General features: G+C 38.2%; 1 protein-coding gene across 3 annotated transcripts in view; it reads right to left on the bottom strand.

The window, feature by feature from the left end:
• Window positions 1-20,735, bottom strand: part of CPNE4 (copine 4) — a 492,605-nt gene that overhangs the window by 116,538 nt on the left and 355,332 nt on the right. For all 3 annotated transcript variants that reach the window (XM_019436433.2, XM_019436425.2, XM_019436441.2), the window contains 3 exons: window positions 15,984-16,055; window positions 10,410-10,484; window positions 795-878 (listed from right to left, as the gene is read on the bottom strand). In XM_019436433.2, coding sequence (XP_019291978.1) covers window positions 795-878; window positions 10,410-10,484; window positions 15,984-16,055 — 231 coding nt within the window. The remainder of the gene's footprint in view (window positions 1-794; window positions 879-10,409; window positions 10,485-15,983; window positions 16,056-20,735) is intronic.

Below are 20,735 nucleotides of genomic sequence, written 5' to 3'. Positions count from 1 at the left end.
TCATTTATCACAATCATCCCACTTCCTCCTTATCAATGTACTTCTCACCCCCACAGACTCTCTCTTGGACCAGCTTGTAAACAAAATGAAAAGTGGAGATTGGGGTTGGTTGTCGAATGGGTGTGTGGCACTGGGTGGTGGGTTAATAAGAGATAAGGTTTGGAGCCCCGGAGAGAAAGACAAGGGGGCTTGAGAAGGAGCTGCAGCTAGACCAAGCGGCAGCTGGGACAGAACAGCCGTTCACATAATAGGCCTGACATCAGCCCAGTGGATGAACTTTTGCTGGGGAGGCAGATGTGCTTCTCAAATTATCATGAAGCTCAGGCCAAACAAACTCAATTCAAACCTCTGCTCTACCCCTCACTAACTATGAGAATTTGGAAAGTCACTGGCCTTCCCAAAGGTTCAGTTAATCAACTATAAAATGGGGGTAATAATAATCATGTCAAGGGATTGTTATGAGAAGTAAATAAAGTAATGCATACAAATCACTTAGTACAATGCTTGGCACCTAATCATACACATTAAATGTTACCTAATATTCATATTCTTATTAATATGTTGCTGACTGTATTGAAGGTCAACAATGGAAAATTTGGGTCAGAGAGGGTCTTCTAACATCTAAATTGAGAATTAAAAAAGCTACAAAAGACAGAGAGTCCTCTTAAGGACAGTGAAGGCTCCAGGTCTGAGTGCACAACTACAGACATTAAGAAACATAAGGGGTTTCCCAAAACAGGTCAATTTATTATCTTAGGAGCTGAGATGGCACAGCTGAAGATAAGTCTTCTCACCTCAGTTCGGTGTACAAGCTGCTGGGTTGCATCATCATTCATACGAAAAATTTCCAGAAATGGGTCAGATTTACTGAAGAAATCCTGAAATAGACAAAAATTAGTTATTCCCCACCTACACACATTTGGTCCTTCCCTGGATCAAATACTGCTGGATCTGACCCTTCCCTGCTTTGTTCTTCATCTCTGTGATCCACCCTTGGCTAGAATGACTTGCATCTGACTCCAAGTCCTTGGAGAAGTACAATCTTGGTTAATTGAAATCCGAAGTATTCTTCAAAGATCAATTCAAATGCCAGTTTTTTGAAAAGCAACGTTCTGTTTTCTTAAACATATTAATTAGAGTCATTGTTAAAGCCTATGTCTGATGATTATGATATTTAGATCACCTTTGGATCTATTTTTATTATCTGTTTCTTGGTTCTGCCTCTTGTGTAGCAGATACTGTGTAAATAAAGATTATAAAGACTCAGATGAGTCTTTTTTTTAATGTTTTATTTATTTTTGAGGCAGAGAGAGAGAGAGAGAGAGAGAGACAGAGCGGGAGAGGGACAGAGAGAGAGAGAAACACAGAATCTGAAGCAGGCTCCAGGCTCTGAGCTGTCAGTACAGAGCCCGACATGGGGCATGAACTCATGAACGGCAAGATGGTGACCTGAGCTGAGGTCGGAAGCTTAACCGACTGAGCCACCCAGGTGCCCGTAGATGAGTCTTTAGCAAGAGTCTGGCAAGCAGTTAGAATGGGGGCAGTCACCTGACTCCAATTAAGGTTGAGCTATTTAGAGGTAAGTTTCTTCAAAAATCTTTATAGGTGCAATATATTTTTGATTCACTTATTCTTTGAAAATAGTCCTTAAAGGGCTCCAACTGAAAGGTTTTGTGTTTATAAGGGCTGGTGTTCCTTGACAAGCCCTCAGTGCTAATTTTTGTGAGACTCTCCAAGGCTCTGTTTATCTCCATAGTCTCTTGGCTCTAGCTTTTTGTTCAGTTTCTCTTTATGCTGCTTTGCTAATTAGTGGTTGTCTTGGGAGAATAAGACATTCAGACTGTTTCTCTGAAGCATCTCTGAATCTTGGGCCCTAGCTCTCTTAGTATCCCTGAACTTCAGTTTTGCTTCTCTAGTCCCACGAGATTACAAAGACCTCTGCTTACTTTCTTATTTCTCACTATCTATTTTCTGCTAGGCTTCTTAGCATCTCTACCCATGGTGTTTTATTAATCAGGCTTGAGGAACTGCCTTGAGTGGAAAACCTGGATAGAATGTGTGAATCACCTCAGCAGATTTCTCTTCTTTCCATTTTTGGCCCCTCAAAACCTGACAGCCTTAGGACCTTCAAACAGATGTCTCTTGGTTCTTATCCAGTGTTTCTAGCCATTTTCATTGGGAGAATAATGTAAAACAAGCAGGTACTTCATTACTAGAAGCAGACATAGCCATATCCTTCCTGTACACTTAGTTTCTACCCCAATAGATTATGAATGTTCAGAAAGGAGGAATTATATCTGATTTTCTTTTATATCTCTACAATTTCCTCATATTTTACAATGTCTAGACTTTAGTGGTACATAGTGTTTATGGAATGTATGAGTGAATACACAAATAAATGAATGAATGATATGAACAACTGGTATAGAATAGGAGGCTATCTGAGCAACAGCCTTAGTCACTACACTCTTATTATGTATTTCCTCAAGTGATCCCCCCACCCCCCAACCCCCACCGAATTCTAGACTGCAGCAAAACAGAATGAAGCCTAAAGCCATCCTAGTCTTCAGCTCAACAAAATATTCTCAGGAAATATACTGATCATAGAGTCTTTGTGCTTGATGTTAATATACAAGGAAGGATAAAACTTGGGTTCAACCCTTCAAAGTACCATCTGGTTTGGCGGTAAGAGGGAGCTGATGGATTTTCATTGGGAAATGTGGTTGTGAGGAAGTTATTTCTAGGGATGGAACAGGATGATTGAAGGTATGAAAGAGTGAACAGAGAGGCACACTAAGCAGCTTAATTCCACTGCAGCCTAAGGATGTGGAGAGGAGTTTGAGACAATGCTGACAAAGTCAGCTTCATGAGGTGAAGGATCTTAAATGCTCATCCAAAGACTCTGCATCTGCCTTGGGAAGCAGCTGGGAGCCAATGTCAGATCTTGAGCAGGAAAACAATATGACAGGCTCTATAATAAACAATATCAGCCTAGAAACTAGAAACCTTGTAGGACACCTTAGAAAGAGAAAAGATGGGAGATAGGACTATTTATCTTCCCCCTGTGGTCTTCCTGTCCCGGCCTGAAACTAAACACCATGAGCCACAACAGTTGGAGTCTGGTGTATACCTTCCTATTCTATTTTTGAAGGTACCAAATTACCACAACCTTCATCTTGTTAAGAACCCACAATGGCTGTTTTTGCCAATAAATCTGTCCTGCAAATTGTGTCTGTCCACCAAAATGGCCCCTTTCCCTCCCAAACTGGTAGTCAATTCCTACCTCTACCCCTTTTACTCAAGACATTCACATTTCTCCCCTTCCCACTTATTTTTAACACTCATCTTAAAAAATTGGAACCTCCCTCTTACCTCCCTTTCATAATGGATGTGAGCCACATTAGCTTGTTCCTAGATGCCCTTGGATTCCTCTCTTGGAGTTTTGGCTTTGTTTCCTTAAATAGATTGTTGCTCCCTCAGGGAACATGCCGGTGAACTGCACTTAAAAATTGCTGACCACACTGAAGGAATTTTATCAGTCATTTTTCTTTTTTCTTTCATTGATATTTTAAACTTTTGTTATTTTTATTTAAAAATAGAAAGTAAGAAAAAAAAGAAGGAAAAACGCAGCCAATACTCATATCCATAATTCCACAACTATCAACATTCTGGTAAATATTTTTCTAGAATCTAGACATAATTTTCTTTTCTTTCTTTTAAAAATATATTTGTAATCATACTTTACATACACTTTAACATCTTTTTTTCTCTTGGTAGTATATCACAACAGTTTTTCTATTTTATTTTACATTCCTTTAAAACACTATTTAGGGTGGGGCACTTGGCCGGCTCAGTCAGTTGAGTGTTGGACTTCAGTGTGACTCAGGATCTCGAAACTCAGGAGTGCAGCCCCACATTGGGTTTATTGTTGTCAGCACAGAGTCCGTTTCGGATCCTCTGTCCCCCTCTCTCTGACTCTCCCTGGCTCGTGCTCTTTCTCTCTCTCTCACAAAAATAAACATTTAAAAATAAAATAAAATACTATTTATAGGGTTAGCACAGAGATGTTGTCAGGACAAAGTATAAATCAAGGAAGGAAAGATCAGATGCCATCTATGCCTTCATGTAATTGAGAATCTACTACGGGCACACTATCTTGAGTACTGCTTTCAAATCCTGACTCCACTATATACAATCTCCATGATCTGGGGCAAGATATTTAATTTCCTTAAGGCTCAGTTTTCTGGTTGGTAAATGGAAAGGATGTCACATTTTGCCTCCTACCACTGTGGGCATCACTGATCCATGTGATATGTTGAGTCCAGCACCTGGCAATAAGTACTCAAAAAGTGTTGCTGCCACAATTATTATCAATAACAGACACAGTGTATGAGGACACTTTGTAAAGGACTACATGACTATCAGGAATGATTACCACTAAGGAGTCCTCTGATTCCTAGAAATAAAACAATTCATAAGCAGCTCAAAAATATCGTAAATGTACACTCAGAAATTTGTAACTTAAAAACAACAACTCTGGGATTAATTGTATGGTTACATGACACAATGTGGAATTTTTGGCTTTTTTTTTTTTTTTTTTTTTTTTTTTTGCTTGACCATCAGCATTAAGGTGGCCCTTGGGACAGCTCAGTGCAAGCAAGGTTAACGATATAGGCATTTTACTGAGGTTTTGCTCTGGTAAAATTTTTAATAACTTGGAGGCTATATCGCCCTGCCCTTTTGGTCCAATATGAAAGACATTTTGTCAGGCAAGAAGGCAATAAGCAATCCGCTGAGGTCTGGAATAGAAAAAGAAGCAGCACATTTCTATGACAGCGATCTTGAAAATGGAATATTGGAATAAGAAAAGAGTATCTGAAAGATTTGGGGCCATACCCAAACTCTATAGCTTTCTATCACTGTGACTTTGGACCAACTATTTAACCTTATTATGCTTCATCTGTAAAATGTAAATAATAACATCCACCTTTAGGAATATGTTTTTGAGTTTTGGAGATAATGTAGGTTAGATACCTGACACTTAAGTCATTAATTATAACCTGCTGTCATCAACTCAGGCTAGGTTAGTTTTCAGGCAGCATACTTGAACATAGTAAAATCGCAGCCCAGCAGGTAGAGATTTAATGTTGCTTTAGAACAGGGGTTGGCAAACCATGGTGTGTGGCCTAAATCTGGCCCACAGCTTGTTTTTGTAAATAAAGTTTTACTGGAAGGCTGACATATTCATTTACGTATTGTCTATGGCTGTGTCCATGCTTGAGAAGCAGAGCTGAGTAGTTGGGGCAGAGACTATCTGGCCTGCAAAGTCTAAAATATTTACCATCTGGTCCTTTATAGAAAAAGTTTGCCAACCTCTGCTTTAGAGACATATGTGTTTATTTATTCAGCAACCCATCAATCTAGCATCTTGGGAACACTAAAAATGGAGTTTACAATGAGTACTGCTACAGATGTGGGGATCAGTAGTGAGAGAATTAGTTCCAGCATACCAACATGAATACTTTCTCAGGAAAAAGAGAAAGAATACTCTTTGTTGGCTTGAATGTTCTAAAGTGATTACATTCCTATCTCTACTTACTTATTAGATTAATTGCCAACTAGCTGCTAATGTACTAAATGTACTTTAGAAATTAGAACACCTACCTCTCCATTAAGTGAATTGCATTAACGTTAGATAAATAAGTTATTTCTTGCAAACCTAATCTATTTTATGTGTGGTTGTCATTGAAGACTACCTCTCAGATTTCAAGGACTCTGGATTTCGATCTTAGGTAGATGGCTGCTGATTCGCTGGAAATGCAAGTTAAGTGACTGTTTCTATCAAAAGAAAAGGGGAATTTCTCTGTCATTGTGATTTGCAAAGTACTTAGTGCTCACTGGTATACCTACAATAGCAGTTCTCAAACTCTTTGGTCTTAAAACCCCTTTACATTCTTAAAAATTATTGAGGACCTCAAGGAGCTTTTGTTTATGTGGATTATATCTATTGGCATTTACCCTATTATAAACTAAAACTGAAATTTAAAAAATATTCATTTGCTGCATCATTTTAAAAATAATAAAAATAAACCCAGTACATCATAACAAAAATAGCATTTTAGTGGAAAACAACTGCATTTTCCAAATTTAAAAAATAGTCAGAAAAGTGGCATTATTTTACATTTTTGCAAATCAGTTTAATGACTTAATGGCTTAATAGAAGGCATTCTATTAATAGGCATTCTATTAATCCTTCTATTAATAGGATTCTCATATCTGTTTTTGCATTCAATCTGTTGTGATATTAGACATCATGCCACTTCCAGAAAACCATTGTACACATGTGAATGAATGAGAGTGAAGAATGAAAATAATACCTTAGTATTATTATGAAAACAGTTTTGACCTCATGCATTCCCCTGAAACGGTCTTTGGACCTTGAACCACACTTTGAGGACAGCTGCCTACAGCATACCTTCACCTCCCTCCTCCCTGGTTCTATTTCCCTGAAATACCAAGTTCTCCACATCTAGAGACCAATTCAACTTATATTCATTTGCCCTAAGTCCTGAAGAAAAATTTGGATTTTAGATAGGCAACCTGATTGAATCCCTCTCTGTCAGTGACTGTGTGTGTGTGTGTGGGTGTGTGTGTGTGTGTGTGTGTGTGTAGCCTTGGGTAAGTCATTTCACATCTTCTCTTTTACAGATGAGGACAATGACATTAGATCAGAGGCTTTCTACCTGACGCATTTGGGTATCAGAAGGTTACCAGAGTATTACAGGGGCCTGGGGATCCAGATGACCTATAAGCATTGTCTGAATTGGATACAGCATATTTTCCCCACATATTCATATTGAAAACTTTCAAGTATATGTAGAAATTAGTTGCTCTCATGATACTAATTAACACAATTAAAAAATTAAGACCTTTATTTATCTTAGTGGCTTTTAGTCATGATACATTTTCTCAATTAATAGTTAAGTTTAACTGCTAACATGTAGGTTATGTAGGTAATGCTAAAAGCAAGAAGGAGATTCTCCTTGATAAACTCTGGGAACTATTTTTCTTGCTGTGACATGAAATAATTGTATTATCTTATTCTGATTCTATCACAAAAATACTGTGGCAAATTGCATTTTCCAAAGATGGCTACCACCATGTCCACTGTCCACATGCTTTTCTACAGTACAACTTTGCCACTCCCCCATCAGAGTGTGCAGTCTAACTCCCCTCTCTTTGATTCTGGGCAGGCCTTATGACCTACATAGAACTAACACAATGCAGCAGACGTGATGCTGCATGACTTCCAAGGCTAAGTCATAAAAATGCCACTGAGCTTTTCTGTTCTCCTGGGATGCTTTCTCTGGGAAGAGCCAGCCACCATGTGGGAAATGTGCCTAACCCAAGACTACTATGTAGGCATGCTGGCTGACCAACCCAGCTGAACCCAGCCTTTCAGCCATTCCATGTGCCAGGCATGTGAGTAAAGCTAGACTGAGCTCTCCAGACAAGCTCCTCCCCTAGCTGAGTATTGCTGTATGGCTTCTGTCAACATCATAAGAAGCAGAAGAATTGCCCCATTGAACCATGCCTGAATTTCTGACCCTCAAAATCATAACATGTAATAGAAGAGTTAAGTCACTAGGTGTTGAGGTGGTTTGCTTTGCAGCAATACATAACCAGCGGAGTAGTAGTATCTGGATAAGTCACCAGACCTTGCTGAGCCTTGGTTTCCTGAAGAGGTTGCATGAGGTGATCTTCATGGTATCATCTTAGAGCTCCTTAATTCTACAACTTTCCCCTTTTTCCACCTAAGACCATTCACCTTCCAGTCCAAAGAGGAGCAATGGCCTCAGCCTTCTCCTCTTTGGATTACTAAGGAGTCTGGGCTAGATACCACCATAATTTGAAGGATCTGGAGTCTACATCACTGGGGCACTGAGGCTCAGCGGTGACCAGGGCCTTAGATAATCAACCCAGACAAAGGTGGGAATGGCCACCTAGAACCAAATTAAGTGCTACATGAGATTTTTTTCAGTTTTGTGAGCCAGTGCTCATTCAAATGAAGGGAAGCTGTTCAAACACCTCAGAGCTAATGGCCCCACTAACAAACCCCCAAGTCCTCTTGCACTATAACATAAGTCAGTTAGAAAGTGGACTAGAGGTGCTTAAGAGACTATTAAGTAGAAAGAAGCCATTATAAGCCATTAACTGAGCAGCTTAAAACTGCTACACACTGACCCAGTGGCTTATAATGGCATCAGGAAAGATACTACAAAGAAATTTGGTGAATTATTCCAAAACCTGGGGAGATGATGGGAAAGGAAAGAGCATAATAGCCATTAGGAACTTAAGATTAAAAGCTTACGTCCAAGTGACATCAATGCACACTGCAGTTTCCAGCACCCAGTTCATGCTAATGGCAGAAAGTAGCAGTTCTCGAAAGTTTCACACAATCTACTCAGGACACTAAAGACATCCAAATATCATCCATTCATAAGTATAGAGTCTTTTCTGATGTCCCTAGGCAGAATGAATTAACCTTCTCCAGACACTCTGATTATACATTACCTATCACATCCCGTCATGGCTATAGTATTATTTATACCATTTGTTGTTTAAATTTATGTTTCACTTAGACAGTGAATTCCAGGTTGTGGGTATGAGAATGTTTAAAGAATGTCTTTTCCCACCATCTAATGCATAACAAGCATGCAGCAAAGATTTGTGAATGAATGATGAATGGAGAATGAACAAATACAAGAATGAGCTAATGAGTGTATAAATGGGCTGAGTACTGTTCATAGGTGAAAGTGAATGAGATACGCCAGGATATAAGCTGCCTAAGAATTTAAGGAATTGCTTGAGACATTGGTTTACCTTTTTCAGCCTAATGCCTATAAGCAAGTGTTTGAAAAAGTGGTGCCACCTCTAAAAATCCCCTGTTCTCTGGTTGTGCTCTAGGAAAATGGAATCCTTTGTGCATACATTTATTAATGTGATGTGTTTTTTTGACTTAAAGATACGGTTGGAGGGAGATCATAAAAATATGGTGAGGTTGGAAAGGACACCCCCCCCCACCCTTTTTGATGGGTGGAAACTAAGGAACTTTTTCTGTATATACAAGACTAACATGGCTTATGATTGGGTAAAAATTGTGAGATACAATAGAGAACACAGACGGGAGTCAGACTCCCATGTAACCGACATGGAAATGAATCCTCAGTTTTACAATTTACTAGCAGGATATGTTGGCCAAGAGAACTGCTTTACAGACCTCCCACTACAGGGAATATAACTGACCAAGGGCCCCAGCCACTGTGCCCTGAAATACATCTCTGCACTTGCACCAAGGCCAGGCTTCCCATGGGCTGCTCCCAGCCAGTGCCTGCATGTGTAGGGGATATTAAGGCAGGCATGGGAGACATGAAACTTTTCTGCTGGTCAATATTGGCCCCAGGGCTCCCTGATGGCTTCGCTGACCCTTCCTTAGACTGAATGGCATTCTAGGACACTGCCACCTGCTCTTCTCTCCCTCTCTCCCTCTCTCCTTTAGTTATGGTAAGACTTGCATTGCGGTCTGCAAACTTCCTCCCTATGTTCCCTACACAAGCATTTTCCTAATAAAATCCTTGGGTATTTAAGCCTGTCTTGGTGTCTGTTTCTTGGATTATCTGGACTAACACATGGAATGACCTTAAGTTATTTCATCTTTGAATCTGATTCCTCATCTGCAAAGCAAAAGTTAATAATGCCTGTTACATGGGAGCTGTAAGAATGATCAAATGTGATAATGCATGAAAAGCTCTAGGGGTGCGTAGGTGGCTCAGTTGGTTAAGCATCTGACTCTTGATTTCAGTTCAGATCATGATCTCTCGGTTTGTGAGATGGAGCCCCAAGTCGGTCTCTGTGCCGACAGCATGGAGACTGCTTGGGATTTTTTCAGTCCCCCTCTCTCTGCCCCTCCCCACCCCTCACATGCACTCTCTCTGTGTCTCAAAATAAATAAATAAACTTAAAAAAAAAAAAGCTCTTAACCCTGTTCCTAGAAAACATAGGTGCTTAACGAAAGTCACTTTTCCTCCCTTTCACGTCTTCTTTTTTCTTATGAAATTTTCCTAACAATGGGGCTTAAACCATATTTATCTGTGCACATTGACCTGTGACATTTGGGAACAAATGAAGCCTAGGTGTAACAAAATTGTCTTCTTTTAATTATAGTCCCTCCCACTTCTCATGAACTGCTTCTAAAATTTGGGGAAGTCTTACTTTGCAGACCTCTGTGAAATCTTTGATCTGTTTAATAATGTGGGAAAGGGAGAAAACAGCTTCAGGGGAAAATCTGATTAAACTTTGTATGTTAGCCTTATTACTTTCTTCAGTTAGGTTAACACCCAGCACTTTACCTTGTCATCCAATTTCCGTGCATTGAATGCAAGTTCAACGTAGTCATCATTGCCAGATAATTCTTCAGCAATCACCTAAAGGAAAAAATTTTCACATATTTTCAAGTGTTTTCCAGAAGCTGTTGAAGCCATTGTTCTACTCCAAGGATCCCAGATTAAGAGAAGTATTTAAATATTTAAAATTAAGAAGGAGATTAAATATCTTTGAGATGAGTGAAGGAAAAAGATCTCTAAGATGTCTTAAAGTAAAGATGGCAAGATGAGGGGTTGTTCTCCTGGGAAAGAACAAAGGTAAATCATACCTGGATTTAATATCCCAAAGCTTCTCTGGGACTGTGGGCTTTGCAAGTGAGCCTTTGGATTCATGGCTTTTTAGAGCAACAATGGGGTCTTCAAAGACCCTTTGAATCATTTGTATGGAATTGAACCAAGAAGTTAAAAAAAAAAACTTTGACATGAATGTATCATTTAAAATATTCAAGCAACAAACTCAGGTAAGTGCTTGTGAGAATGGTCATAACTTAAATCACAGGGAATCCTTTTGAATTTTTCCCTTAAAAAATGGCTTAAAATTTTTGAAAAGGGAATCAGTCACTTTCAAGTTAAAAAGGAATGTTCAAAGGAACTCAGGAGGTTTGCCTCCTGGCAATTTACCTCCCTAGCAATTCAGATTCTCCTGGTAAGTCATTCTACCTTTTCTTTTTCTTTTGTCCCCACAACTAAATGATTAGAACACTTTCTCTACCTTTCTCAAGGGCTCTAAAACAAGATGCCAAAGTTTCAAATACTAGACTTTAAGTACTCTAGTATTTGAAACTTTGGCATCTTGTTTTAGAGCCCTTGAGAAAGGTAGAGAAACACTCAGATATCACCTCACGCCAGTCAGAGTGGCCAAAATGAACAAATCAGGAGACTATAGATGCTGGAGAGGATGTGGAGAAACGGGAACCCTCTTGCACTGTTGGTGGGAATGCAAATTGGTGCAGCCGCTCTGGAAAGCAGTGTGGAGGTTCCTCAGAAAGTTAAAAATAGACCTACCCTATGACCCAGCAATAGCACTGCTAGGAATTTACCCAAGGGATACAGGAGTATTGATGCATAGGGGCACTTGTACCCCAATGTTTATAGCAGCACTCTCAACAATAGCCAAATTGTGAAAAGAGCCTAAATGTCCATCAACTGACGAATGGATAAAGAAATTGTGGGTTATATACACAATGGAATACTACGTGGTAATGAGAAAGAATGAAATATGGCCTTTTGTAGCAATGTGGATGGAACTGGAGAGTGTGATGCTAAGTGAAATAAGCCATACAGAGAAAGACAGATACCATGTGTGTTCACTCTTATGTGGATCCTGAGAAACTTAACAGAAACCCATGGGGGAGGGGAAGAAAAAAAAAAAAGAGGTTAGAGTGGGAGAGAGCCAAAGCATAAGAGACTCTTAAAAACAGAACAAACTGAGGGTTGATGGGGGGTGGGAGGGAGGGGAGGATGGGTGATGGGTATTGAGGAGGGCACCTTTTGGGATGAGCACTGGGTGTTGTATGGAAACCAATTTGACAATAAATTTCATATATTAAAAAAAAATTAAAAAATAAAATTCTAAAAAAAAAAAAAGAAAATTTAAGGTTTTATTTAGAAATACTTCCAGTATTGCCCAATTGAACACTATGTGATGATAGAAATGTTCTGTAATCTGCACTATCCAATACAGTAACTGATAGCCATGTGTAATTATTTTTTATTAATTTTTTTAAAAATTCCAGCCGTTTCACATAACATGTTATATTAGTTGCAGGTGTATAGTACAATGATACAACAGTTCTATATATTACTTGGTGTTCATCATGATAACTGCTCTTTAATCCCCCTCACCTATTTCACCCATCCCCACACCACCTCCCCTCTGGTAACCATCAGTTCTCTATAGTTAAGAATCTATTTCTTATTTTGTCTCTCTCTCCTTTAAAAAAAAATCTTTTCCTTTGCTTGTTTTGTTTCCTAAATTCCATATATAAGTAAGATCATATGGTATTTACCTTTCTCTGATTGGCTTATTTCATTTAACATTATACTCTCTAGCTCCATCCATGTTCTTGCCAATGGCAAGATTTCATTCTTTTTATGGCTGAATAATATTCCATTGTATATACAGATACCACATCTTCTTTATCCATTCATCTGTGGATGAATACTTTAGCTGTTTCCATATCTTGGCTATTGTAAATAATGCAGCAATAAATATAGGGATGCTTGTATCCCTTCAAATTAGTGTTTTTGAATTCTTTGGGTAAATACCCAGTAGTGCAATTACTGGATCATAGGGTAATTCCATTTTTAACTTTTTGAGGAACCCCTATACTCTTCTACAGTGGCTACACAAGCTTGCACTCCCACCAACAATGCATGAGGCTTCTCTCCACATCCTCACCGACACTTGTTTCTTGTGTTTTTTATTTTAGCCATTCTGACATGTATGAGGTGATATCTCATTGTAGTTTTGATTTGCATTTCCCTGATGATGAGTGACATTGGGCATCTTTTCATGTGTCTGTTGGTCATTTGTATGTCCTCTCTGGAGAACCGTTTGTTCATGTACTCTGCCTATTTTTAATTGGATTATTTGTTTTTAGGGTGTTGAGTTGTATAAGTTCTTTATATATTTTGGATACTAACCCTTTATGAGAGATGTCATTTGCAAATATCTTCTCCCATTCATTAGAATGTCTTTTAGTTTTGTTGATTATTTCCTTTGCTGTGTAGAAGCATTTTATTTTGATGTAGTCTCAATAGTTTATTTTTGCTTTTGTTTCCCTTAACTCAGGAAAAATATCTAGAAAAAAGTTGCTATGTCCAATGTTGGAGAAATTACTGCCTATGCTCTTTTAGGATTATTAGTTTTAGGTCTTACATTTAGGTCCTTAATCTGTTTTGAATTTATTTTTCTGTATGGTGTAAGCCAGTGGTCCAGTTTCATTCTTTTGTATGTAGCCATCCAATTTCCCCAACACCATTTGTCTAAGAGGCCATCTTTTTTCTCATTGCATATTCTTTCTTCCTTTGTCAAAGATTAATTGACCATATAAACGTGGGTATATTTCTGGTCTTTCTATTCTATTGCATTGTTCTATGTGACTATTTTTATGCCAATACCATACTGTTTTGATTACTAAAGCTTTGTAGTATAACTTGAAATCTGGAATTGTGACACCTCCACCTTTGTTTTTCTTTTTCAAGATTTTTTTGGCTATTTGGGGTCTTCCATGGTTCCATATGAATTTTAGGATTGTTTATTCTAGTTCTGTGAAAAATGTTGGTATTTTGATGGGATTGCATTGAATGTGCTGATTGCTTTAGGTAGTATAGATATTTTAACAATATTTATTCTTCTGATTCATGACATTGGAGTATCTTTCCACTCGTTTGTGTCATGTTCAATTTCTTTCATCAATATTTCATAGTTTTCAGAGTACAGGTCTTTCACCTCCTTAGCTAAGTTTATTCCTAGGTATTTGATTATCTTTGGTGCCATATTAAATAGGATTGCTTTCTTAATTTCTCTTTCCGTTGTTTTATTTCTGTATATAAAAATGCCATGGATTTCTGTACATTAATTTTGTATCCTGCAATCTTACTAAATTCATTGATCAGTTCTAGTAGCTTTTTGGTGGAGTGTTTAGGGTTTTCTTTATAGAGTATCACGCAAATGATACTGCATCTGCAAATAGTGGAAGTTTTACTTCTTCCTTACCAATTTGGATGCCTTTTATTCATTCCTCTTGTCTGACTGCTGTGGCTAGGACTTCCAGCGCTATGTTAAATAACTGTGGTGAGAGTGGACATGATTGTTGGATTGTACTGTTTATGACTCTAAAGTGTCCTTTTTTGTCCCTTGTTACAGCCTTTATTTTAAAATCTATTTTTTCAATATTTTTTCCAAGTATTGCTACCCTGGCTTTCATTTTATTTCCACTTACGTGATAAATGTTTTCCATCCTTTCACTTTGAGTCTGTATGTGTCTTTAGGTATGAAATAAATATCTTGTAGGCAGAATATAGATGGGTCTCTCTCTCTCTTTTTTTAAGTCTATTCTGTCACTCTATGTCTTTTGATTGGAGTATTTGGTACATCTACATTCAAAGTAATTATTGCCATTTTGTTACCTTTTTTTATGGTTGTTTTTATAGTTCCTCTCTATTCCTTTATTCTCTTGTTGTTTATCTCATGATTAGTTTTCTCTAGTAAAATACTTGGATTCCTTACTTTTTATTTTTTTTGCATATCTATTACTGTTTTTTGATTTGTGGTTACCATTCAGTTTATATATAACATCTTCTGCATATAGCAGTCTATATCACTCTAATGGTCCCTTAATTTTGAACTCATTCTTCATTCTTTTCCTCTCCACATTTCAGATATTTGGTACCATATTTTATATCCTTTTATCTTGTGCTTCTCTTGACTGATTTTTACAGACACACTTAATTTTTCGACTTTTGTGCTATTTTTCTTACTCTTACTTATGGGTTTTATTTTGCACTCACAGAATCCCCCTTAACATTTCTTGTAGGGCTGGTTTAGTGGTCATGAATTCTTTTAATTTTTATTTGTCTGGGAAACTCTTTATCTCTCCTATTCTGAATGGTAGCCTTGCTGGATAGAGTATTCCTGGCTGCAAATTTTTCCCTTTTAGCACTTTGAATATATCATGCTACTCCCTTCTGGCCTACAACGTTTCTGCTGAAAAATCAGCTGATAGCCTTATGGTGTTTCTTTCATATGTAACTGTCTTTTCTTGCAACCTTTAAAATTCTTTCTTTATCCCTATATTTTTTTCCATTGTAATTACTATGTGTCTTGGTGTGGACCTCCTTGGCTTGAGTTTGTTGGGGGATCTCCGTGCCTCCTGAATCTCTGTTTCCCTCCCCAGATTCATAGCCACATGTAAATATTGGCTATGATATATATGAACACTTGATACATGGTTAGTGTAAGGTATGGATATTTTCTTTTATTTAATTTTGAATAGTTTTATTTAAGTTTAAATAATCACATGTGGTTAATGGCCACCAAAAACGATAACATAAATCCAAACTATTATATTAAAGAGGAGGGCTAAATGCTGGGTTCTCTGGTCCTTAGCAACAAATCTAACCTTGGACTAACCATCATCAGAGCAGATTTTTAATTCTCGAAAAAAATGAGAAGCAGGGATAGGTAGTTTGATCATTTGAAAACCCCAGACAATTCTATATTCTTAATGTCATTGACAACTCCATTTTTGTTCTCCACTAAAACCTATATATTAACTGCAGAAGTGCTTAATAAAAGTGAATGGCCTCACTTTCAAATCCTTATTCTATTCCTTTTTCCTAGGGGTGGAAGGGTCAAAATTATATGGGAAAGAAGGATAAATAAGAAAAAAGGAACAAGAAGGATGGGGGTGACTTGGACAGCTGGGCAGTTGTGGCATCAACCCCATTGGGCAGAGAGTCTGCTTCTCACTGCAGGTTTGGACCAGCGAACACCATCTAAGCACCAAGACAGAGAGCTGCTAAGGGAGGGCTTACCGTGATGGAGGATTTCCCTGCTGTGTTCCCATGCTTCAACAAGGATTTAGACAGTTTTCTCTGGGAAACGATCTGCACAAAAGAAAACAAAAGGTGAAGATATTAGTTATATGAATGTCTACTTTTTAGTTTTTCCTTTACAAAATTCTGCATTCACAACTCTACTTGAAATTATAACACTGTATCTGTTTATTTTCTAAGATTTTTCCATAAGCCTCTCCTAAATACAGGTTCTTCTTTCTTTCTTCTTATGGCATGTGATGTAAGAGAGTGAGGGCATGAGAAATTACAGATTATTCAGTTAATTCAGAGGTGACTTAATTGTTCCTGAAACGTTTACCACCAAATTAGATAGAAAATGTTGGATATGCATTTTATGATAAAGCAGATAAAGTTTCAGAATGATCTCAAATTAGCACTAAAACCTCTGTGCAAAGTGGGTGATGGGCTACAGGGAGGAAAAGAAACTCAAGGTCTAAATATACATCTTCTGTATCTATAATCTCTAGAGTTCTGTTTTTAATATATTCTTTAGGAAGCTATAAAGTCAGTCATTAGGAAACTGATGCTCAGAAAACCACTAGGAGTCATTGGAGTCCTCTTCATAATTCAGTATCAATGCACAACATGTCATGACAACCAAAGTTGCCATTATATTGGGAGCTATTTTTAGCAGAACATGTCACATCCCCCTCTTACTTCCTTTTTTTGAAAAAAAAAAGTATGGCAAGGCATTGAAGACCTGATGGATATGGAACCCATGATTCCCAAAAGAGAAGAGGTTTAAAAGAATCAAATGAAAGCTGTGCTTTTGCTAAGGGAGAACAAAGTCATACTTTTTGGTAAGCAGCTCTACCTAAGACGGCTCCCAACAGTCCTATTCATGCCATTGTGCAATTCTCTCTCTTTGAGCGTGGGATAGATCTAATAACTTGCTTCTAATGAATAGAATACCACAAAAGTGATGGAGTATCCCTTCTGGGATTAGGTTACAAAATGAATGTCACTTCCTTCTTGATCATCATCTCTTATTCTTCTCAGAGCCCTGGCCCTGGGGGGAGCAAGTTACTATGTTGTGAGTAGCCCTACAGAACAGCCCATGTGGCAAGGAATTGATGTTTCCAGTCAACAGCCAGTAAGAACCAGAAGTCTGCCAACAGGCCCATGATGAGCTTGAAGCAGGTCCTCCCCTAAGTTGAGCCTTGAGATAACTGCACCTTGACAGCAGCCTTGTGAGAGACCCTGATCCAGAGGACACAGCTACACTCTTCCCTGATTCTGTGAGATTAATGCTTGTTTCAGCTGTCAAGTTTTAGGATAATTTTTTATGTAGCAACAGGGAACAACATACATATACACATTATTTACAGAATAAGAAAGGAGATCACTATAAAAAGCAAGGAGACAAACCCATTCTCTGACATCCTTAGATATTTTTGTCTCTGTCTTAGAGCAATGAAAATACTGAATGTGCTTGTGTTAAATTAAAAAAAAAAATCATAGAACTTTCCTAAGCCAAGCAGATTTAAAGATCCTGATTCTTGGGGCTCCTGGGTGGTTCAGTCAGTTAAGTGTCCAACTCTTGACTTTGGCTCAGGTCATGATCTCATGGTTCGTGGATTTGAGCCCCACATTGGGCTCTGTGCTGACAGTGTGGAGCCTGCTTGGGATTCTTTCTCTCCCTCTCTCTCTACCCTCCCTTGCGCGCTCTCTCTCTCTCTCTCTCAAAATAAATAAATAAATAAAAATATCCTGATTCTCAACTGACTACGATTTGAAGAGGAAAGAGTATTTCTTTAAGAAACCATCTGGTGCTTGATGGTGATGATGATGGTGATGGTGATGATGATGATGACCACAATGGGAGCTCCCATTTTAAGGAGTACACATTCCCCAAATATTTACTTACGCTTCATTGTGTTCAGGTTTGGAGCAGAAAATAGATTGAAGTAGGTTGAAGAAGAGATGAAGAGGGAAGGAAATGGGGCAAACATATGAAGACAAATCTTTCAGTAAATTTGGTGATAAAGTGAGGCAGAGAGATAGAATAGAATCTTCAGGAAATGAGAAATTGATTAAGGTTTCTGTTTTAGTGGTCACTTTATTGCTAATTTTATATGCTTACAAATTTGGGATTGTTAGTTTCCTTTTCTACATGAGGAAAATAGGACACAAAAAGTTTAAGTAACTTTTCCAAGGACACAGTCCTTAGAGTTAGTGTGGCAGGGATTTGAACATGGCTCTGACTTCAGAAACTGATGTCGAGCCGTAGCTGGTAAGTAAATTCATGAAACAGATTCAGAAAATTTTCACTCCTGGATTTTCACTTTATGTGTTTGCTTTTAAGCCCTTGATCTCATATTTGTGAATTTAACCCTTAATATGTAAACATGAAGAAGATTGTAAAGAAATAATCAAGTTAGGGGCACCTGGGTGGCTCAGTTGGTTAAGCGTCTGACTTCCACTCAGGTCATGATCTCGTGGTTTGTGAGTTCAAGCTCCGCATCAAGCTCTGTGCTGACAGCTCAGAGCCTGGAGCCTGCTTCAGATTCTGTGTCTCCCTCTCTCTCTCTCTGCCCCTCCCCCCCTTGTGCTTTCTCTCTCTCTCTCTTTCTCTCTCTCTCTCTGTCTCAAAAATAAATACACATTAAAAAAAAAGAAATAATCAAGTTAAACCTTAAGAATGAAGTAATCTGAAGATATTGGCCTTGGTTAAGGGGGGTGTAGCATAATGATTAAGAACATAGGTTGTTGTTTTTTTTTTAATTCACAGCTGGCTATCAATAAAATGACGTGAAAAAAATTTCAGATGATAAAGAATTGGCATTCCTTCTTATAGTTACTTCTAAATCTAAATTCCTCATCTTTTTCACTCTACTCATTAAGAAGGTTCCAGTGGTTCAGAGCCAAAATTATCTCCTCTCCCTCTGCCATTCACAGCTTATTACTTGTTTTAGAAAAGCTACAATTTCCTAGAAAAATGTAGACCTCATTCTTGAACTTGAGATGAACCAAAACACAGAGGAAACACAGGAAAACAAACAGCAAAGGGACATTAGGAAGACTTTATAGTTTCTCTCCAGGGGGTTTTCAGCAAGGAGGAATAGTGGAAACACACGAATAATTGACAAGGGTCACTGGTAAGTAGCAGCCAGGCCAACATCTGACTAAAGAAAGGCAACATATCTTTTACTAAATAAATTTGGCCTCAGAAATACTTCTGTCCAGGTGCGCCTGGGTGGCTTGGTCAGTTGAGCGTCAGACTTCAGCTCAGGTCATGATCTCACAGTTCATAGGTTTGAGCCCCACGTCGGGCTCTGTGCTGACTGCTCAGAGCCTGGAGCCTGCTTCGGATTCTGTGTCTCCCTCTCTCTGCCCCTCCCCTGCTCACGCTCTGTCTCTCTCTCTCTCTCTCTCTCAAAAATAAATAAAATAAATAAATAAATAAATAAAAAGAAATACTCCATTCTCATTGTTTCATCCACATTGGTGTCCTACCCCTATGGCTCAAAGTGACCCCACCACCCCTTCAGCACTGTAATAACCCACTCATTGGGTTACCGGGTATGGGTATGGGCACACTGTCTTTACAAACTCTGTCTTCCAAGATCCACATTTTCATTCCTCAAGTGAGACCAAGGGAGACTTAACTCACAAGAACTTGGATGGTCACATTCTCTTCCCTCACTCTTTTCTAGAAATGCCAACATTCTCATTTTTTGGGTGTAAAGAAAATGCTACTATGTTACAGCTCTTACCTTTTGCAAGTACTAGAAAGATAAGCAGTATCCTCAGAAATATTCCTTCTTAATAAGAGGGCATTTGGGTATACAAATGGCTAATCAAACAAGCAATCAAACAAACTTAATTTTACAGCCCCCAGGCCTCTATCTCAGCTCCAAAGAATGAGTAATAATTAGGGATTCAAACCTTTCATTGTAATAATGATCAACAAACAATGATGTTGCCATTCTTAGGACTGTTGGGCAAAAGTGGTAGGGATGTCCAGCTGGGTCAGTGTTCTATAGAAAAAAACCCTATTCATTGCAAATCTCACTTCTCATGTAGGTTTCCTGAAGCAACTGCATCAGGCTTAGAAAGGCCTTAAGTCTTGTCAGAGGACATCTAAGGCCAACAAACAGCCAGCTCTGCCTGGCAAGAGGATGCACTTGTTAGAAGTCCTCTAATTTAAGTAAAATGCTTGATAGAGAATTTAAAGCAATGACCACAAGGAATATTCACTGGACTTGAGAAAAGACTGGAAGACATGAGTGAGACCCTTAATGCAGAGATAAAGAATAACACAGCAGAGATAAAAGCCTCAATAAATGAAATGAGAAACATGCTTGATGTAATGAATAGTAGGATTAAACAAGCAGAGGAATGAATTAGTCATCTAGAAGAGAGAGTAATGGAAAGTAATCAGGCTGAACAAAAGAGAGAAAAGAATTATTAAAAAAAACAACAAGAATAGACTTAGAGAACTCTGTGACTCCATCAAACATAATAACATTCATATTCTAGAAGTCTCAAAAGAAGAAGAGAGTGAAAAGGGGGCAGAAAATTTATTTAAAGAAACAATAGCTGAAAACTTCCTTAATCTGTAGAAGGAAAAAGATATCCAGATCCAGGAGGCACAAAGAACTCCCATAAAAATAAACAAAAGCAGACCCACACCAATACATTTTGTAATTAAATTTGAAAAGTACAGTGATAAAGAAAAAAATGTAAAAGCAACAAGACAAAAGAAAT

Source organism: Panthera pardus, unplaced genomic scaffold (assembly GCF_024362965.1).
Source record: "Panthera pardus isolate Hobbes unplaced genomic scaffold, ASM2436296v1 HiC_scaffold_16, whole genome shotgun sequence".
In the NCBI taxonomy this organism is placed as follows: domain Eukaryota; kingdom Metazoa; phylum Chordata; class Mammalia; order Carnivora; family Felidae; genus Panthera; species Panthera pardus.
Note: the sequence above shows the minus strand (reverse complement) of the source record. Positions and strands in the feature narration are given on the sequence as shown.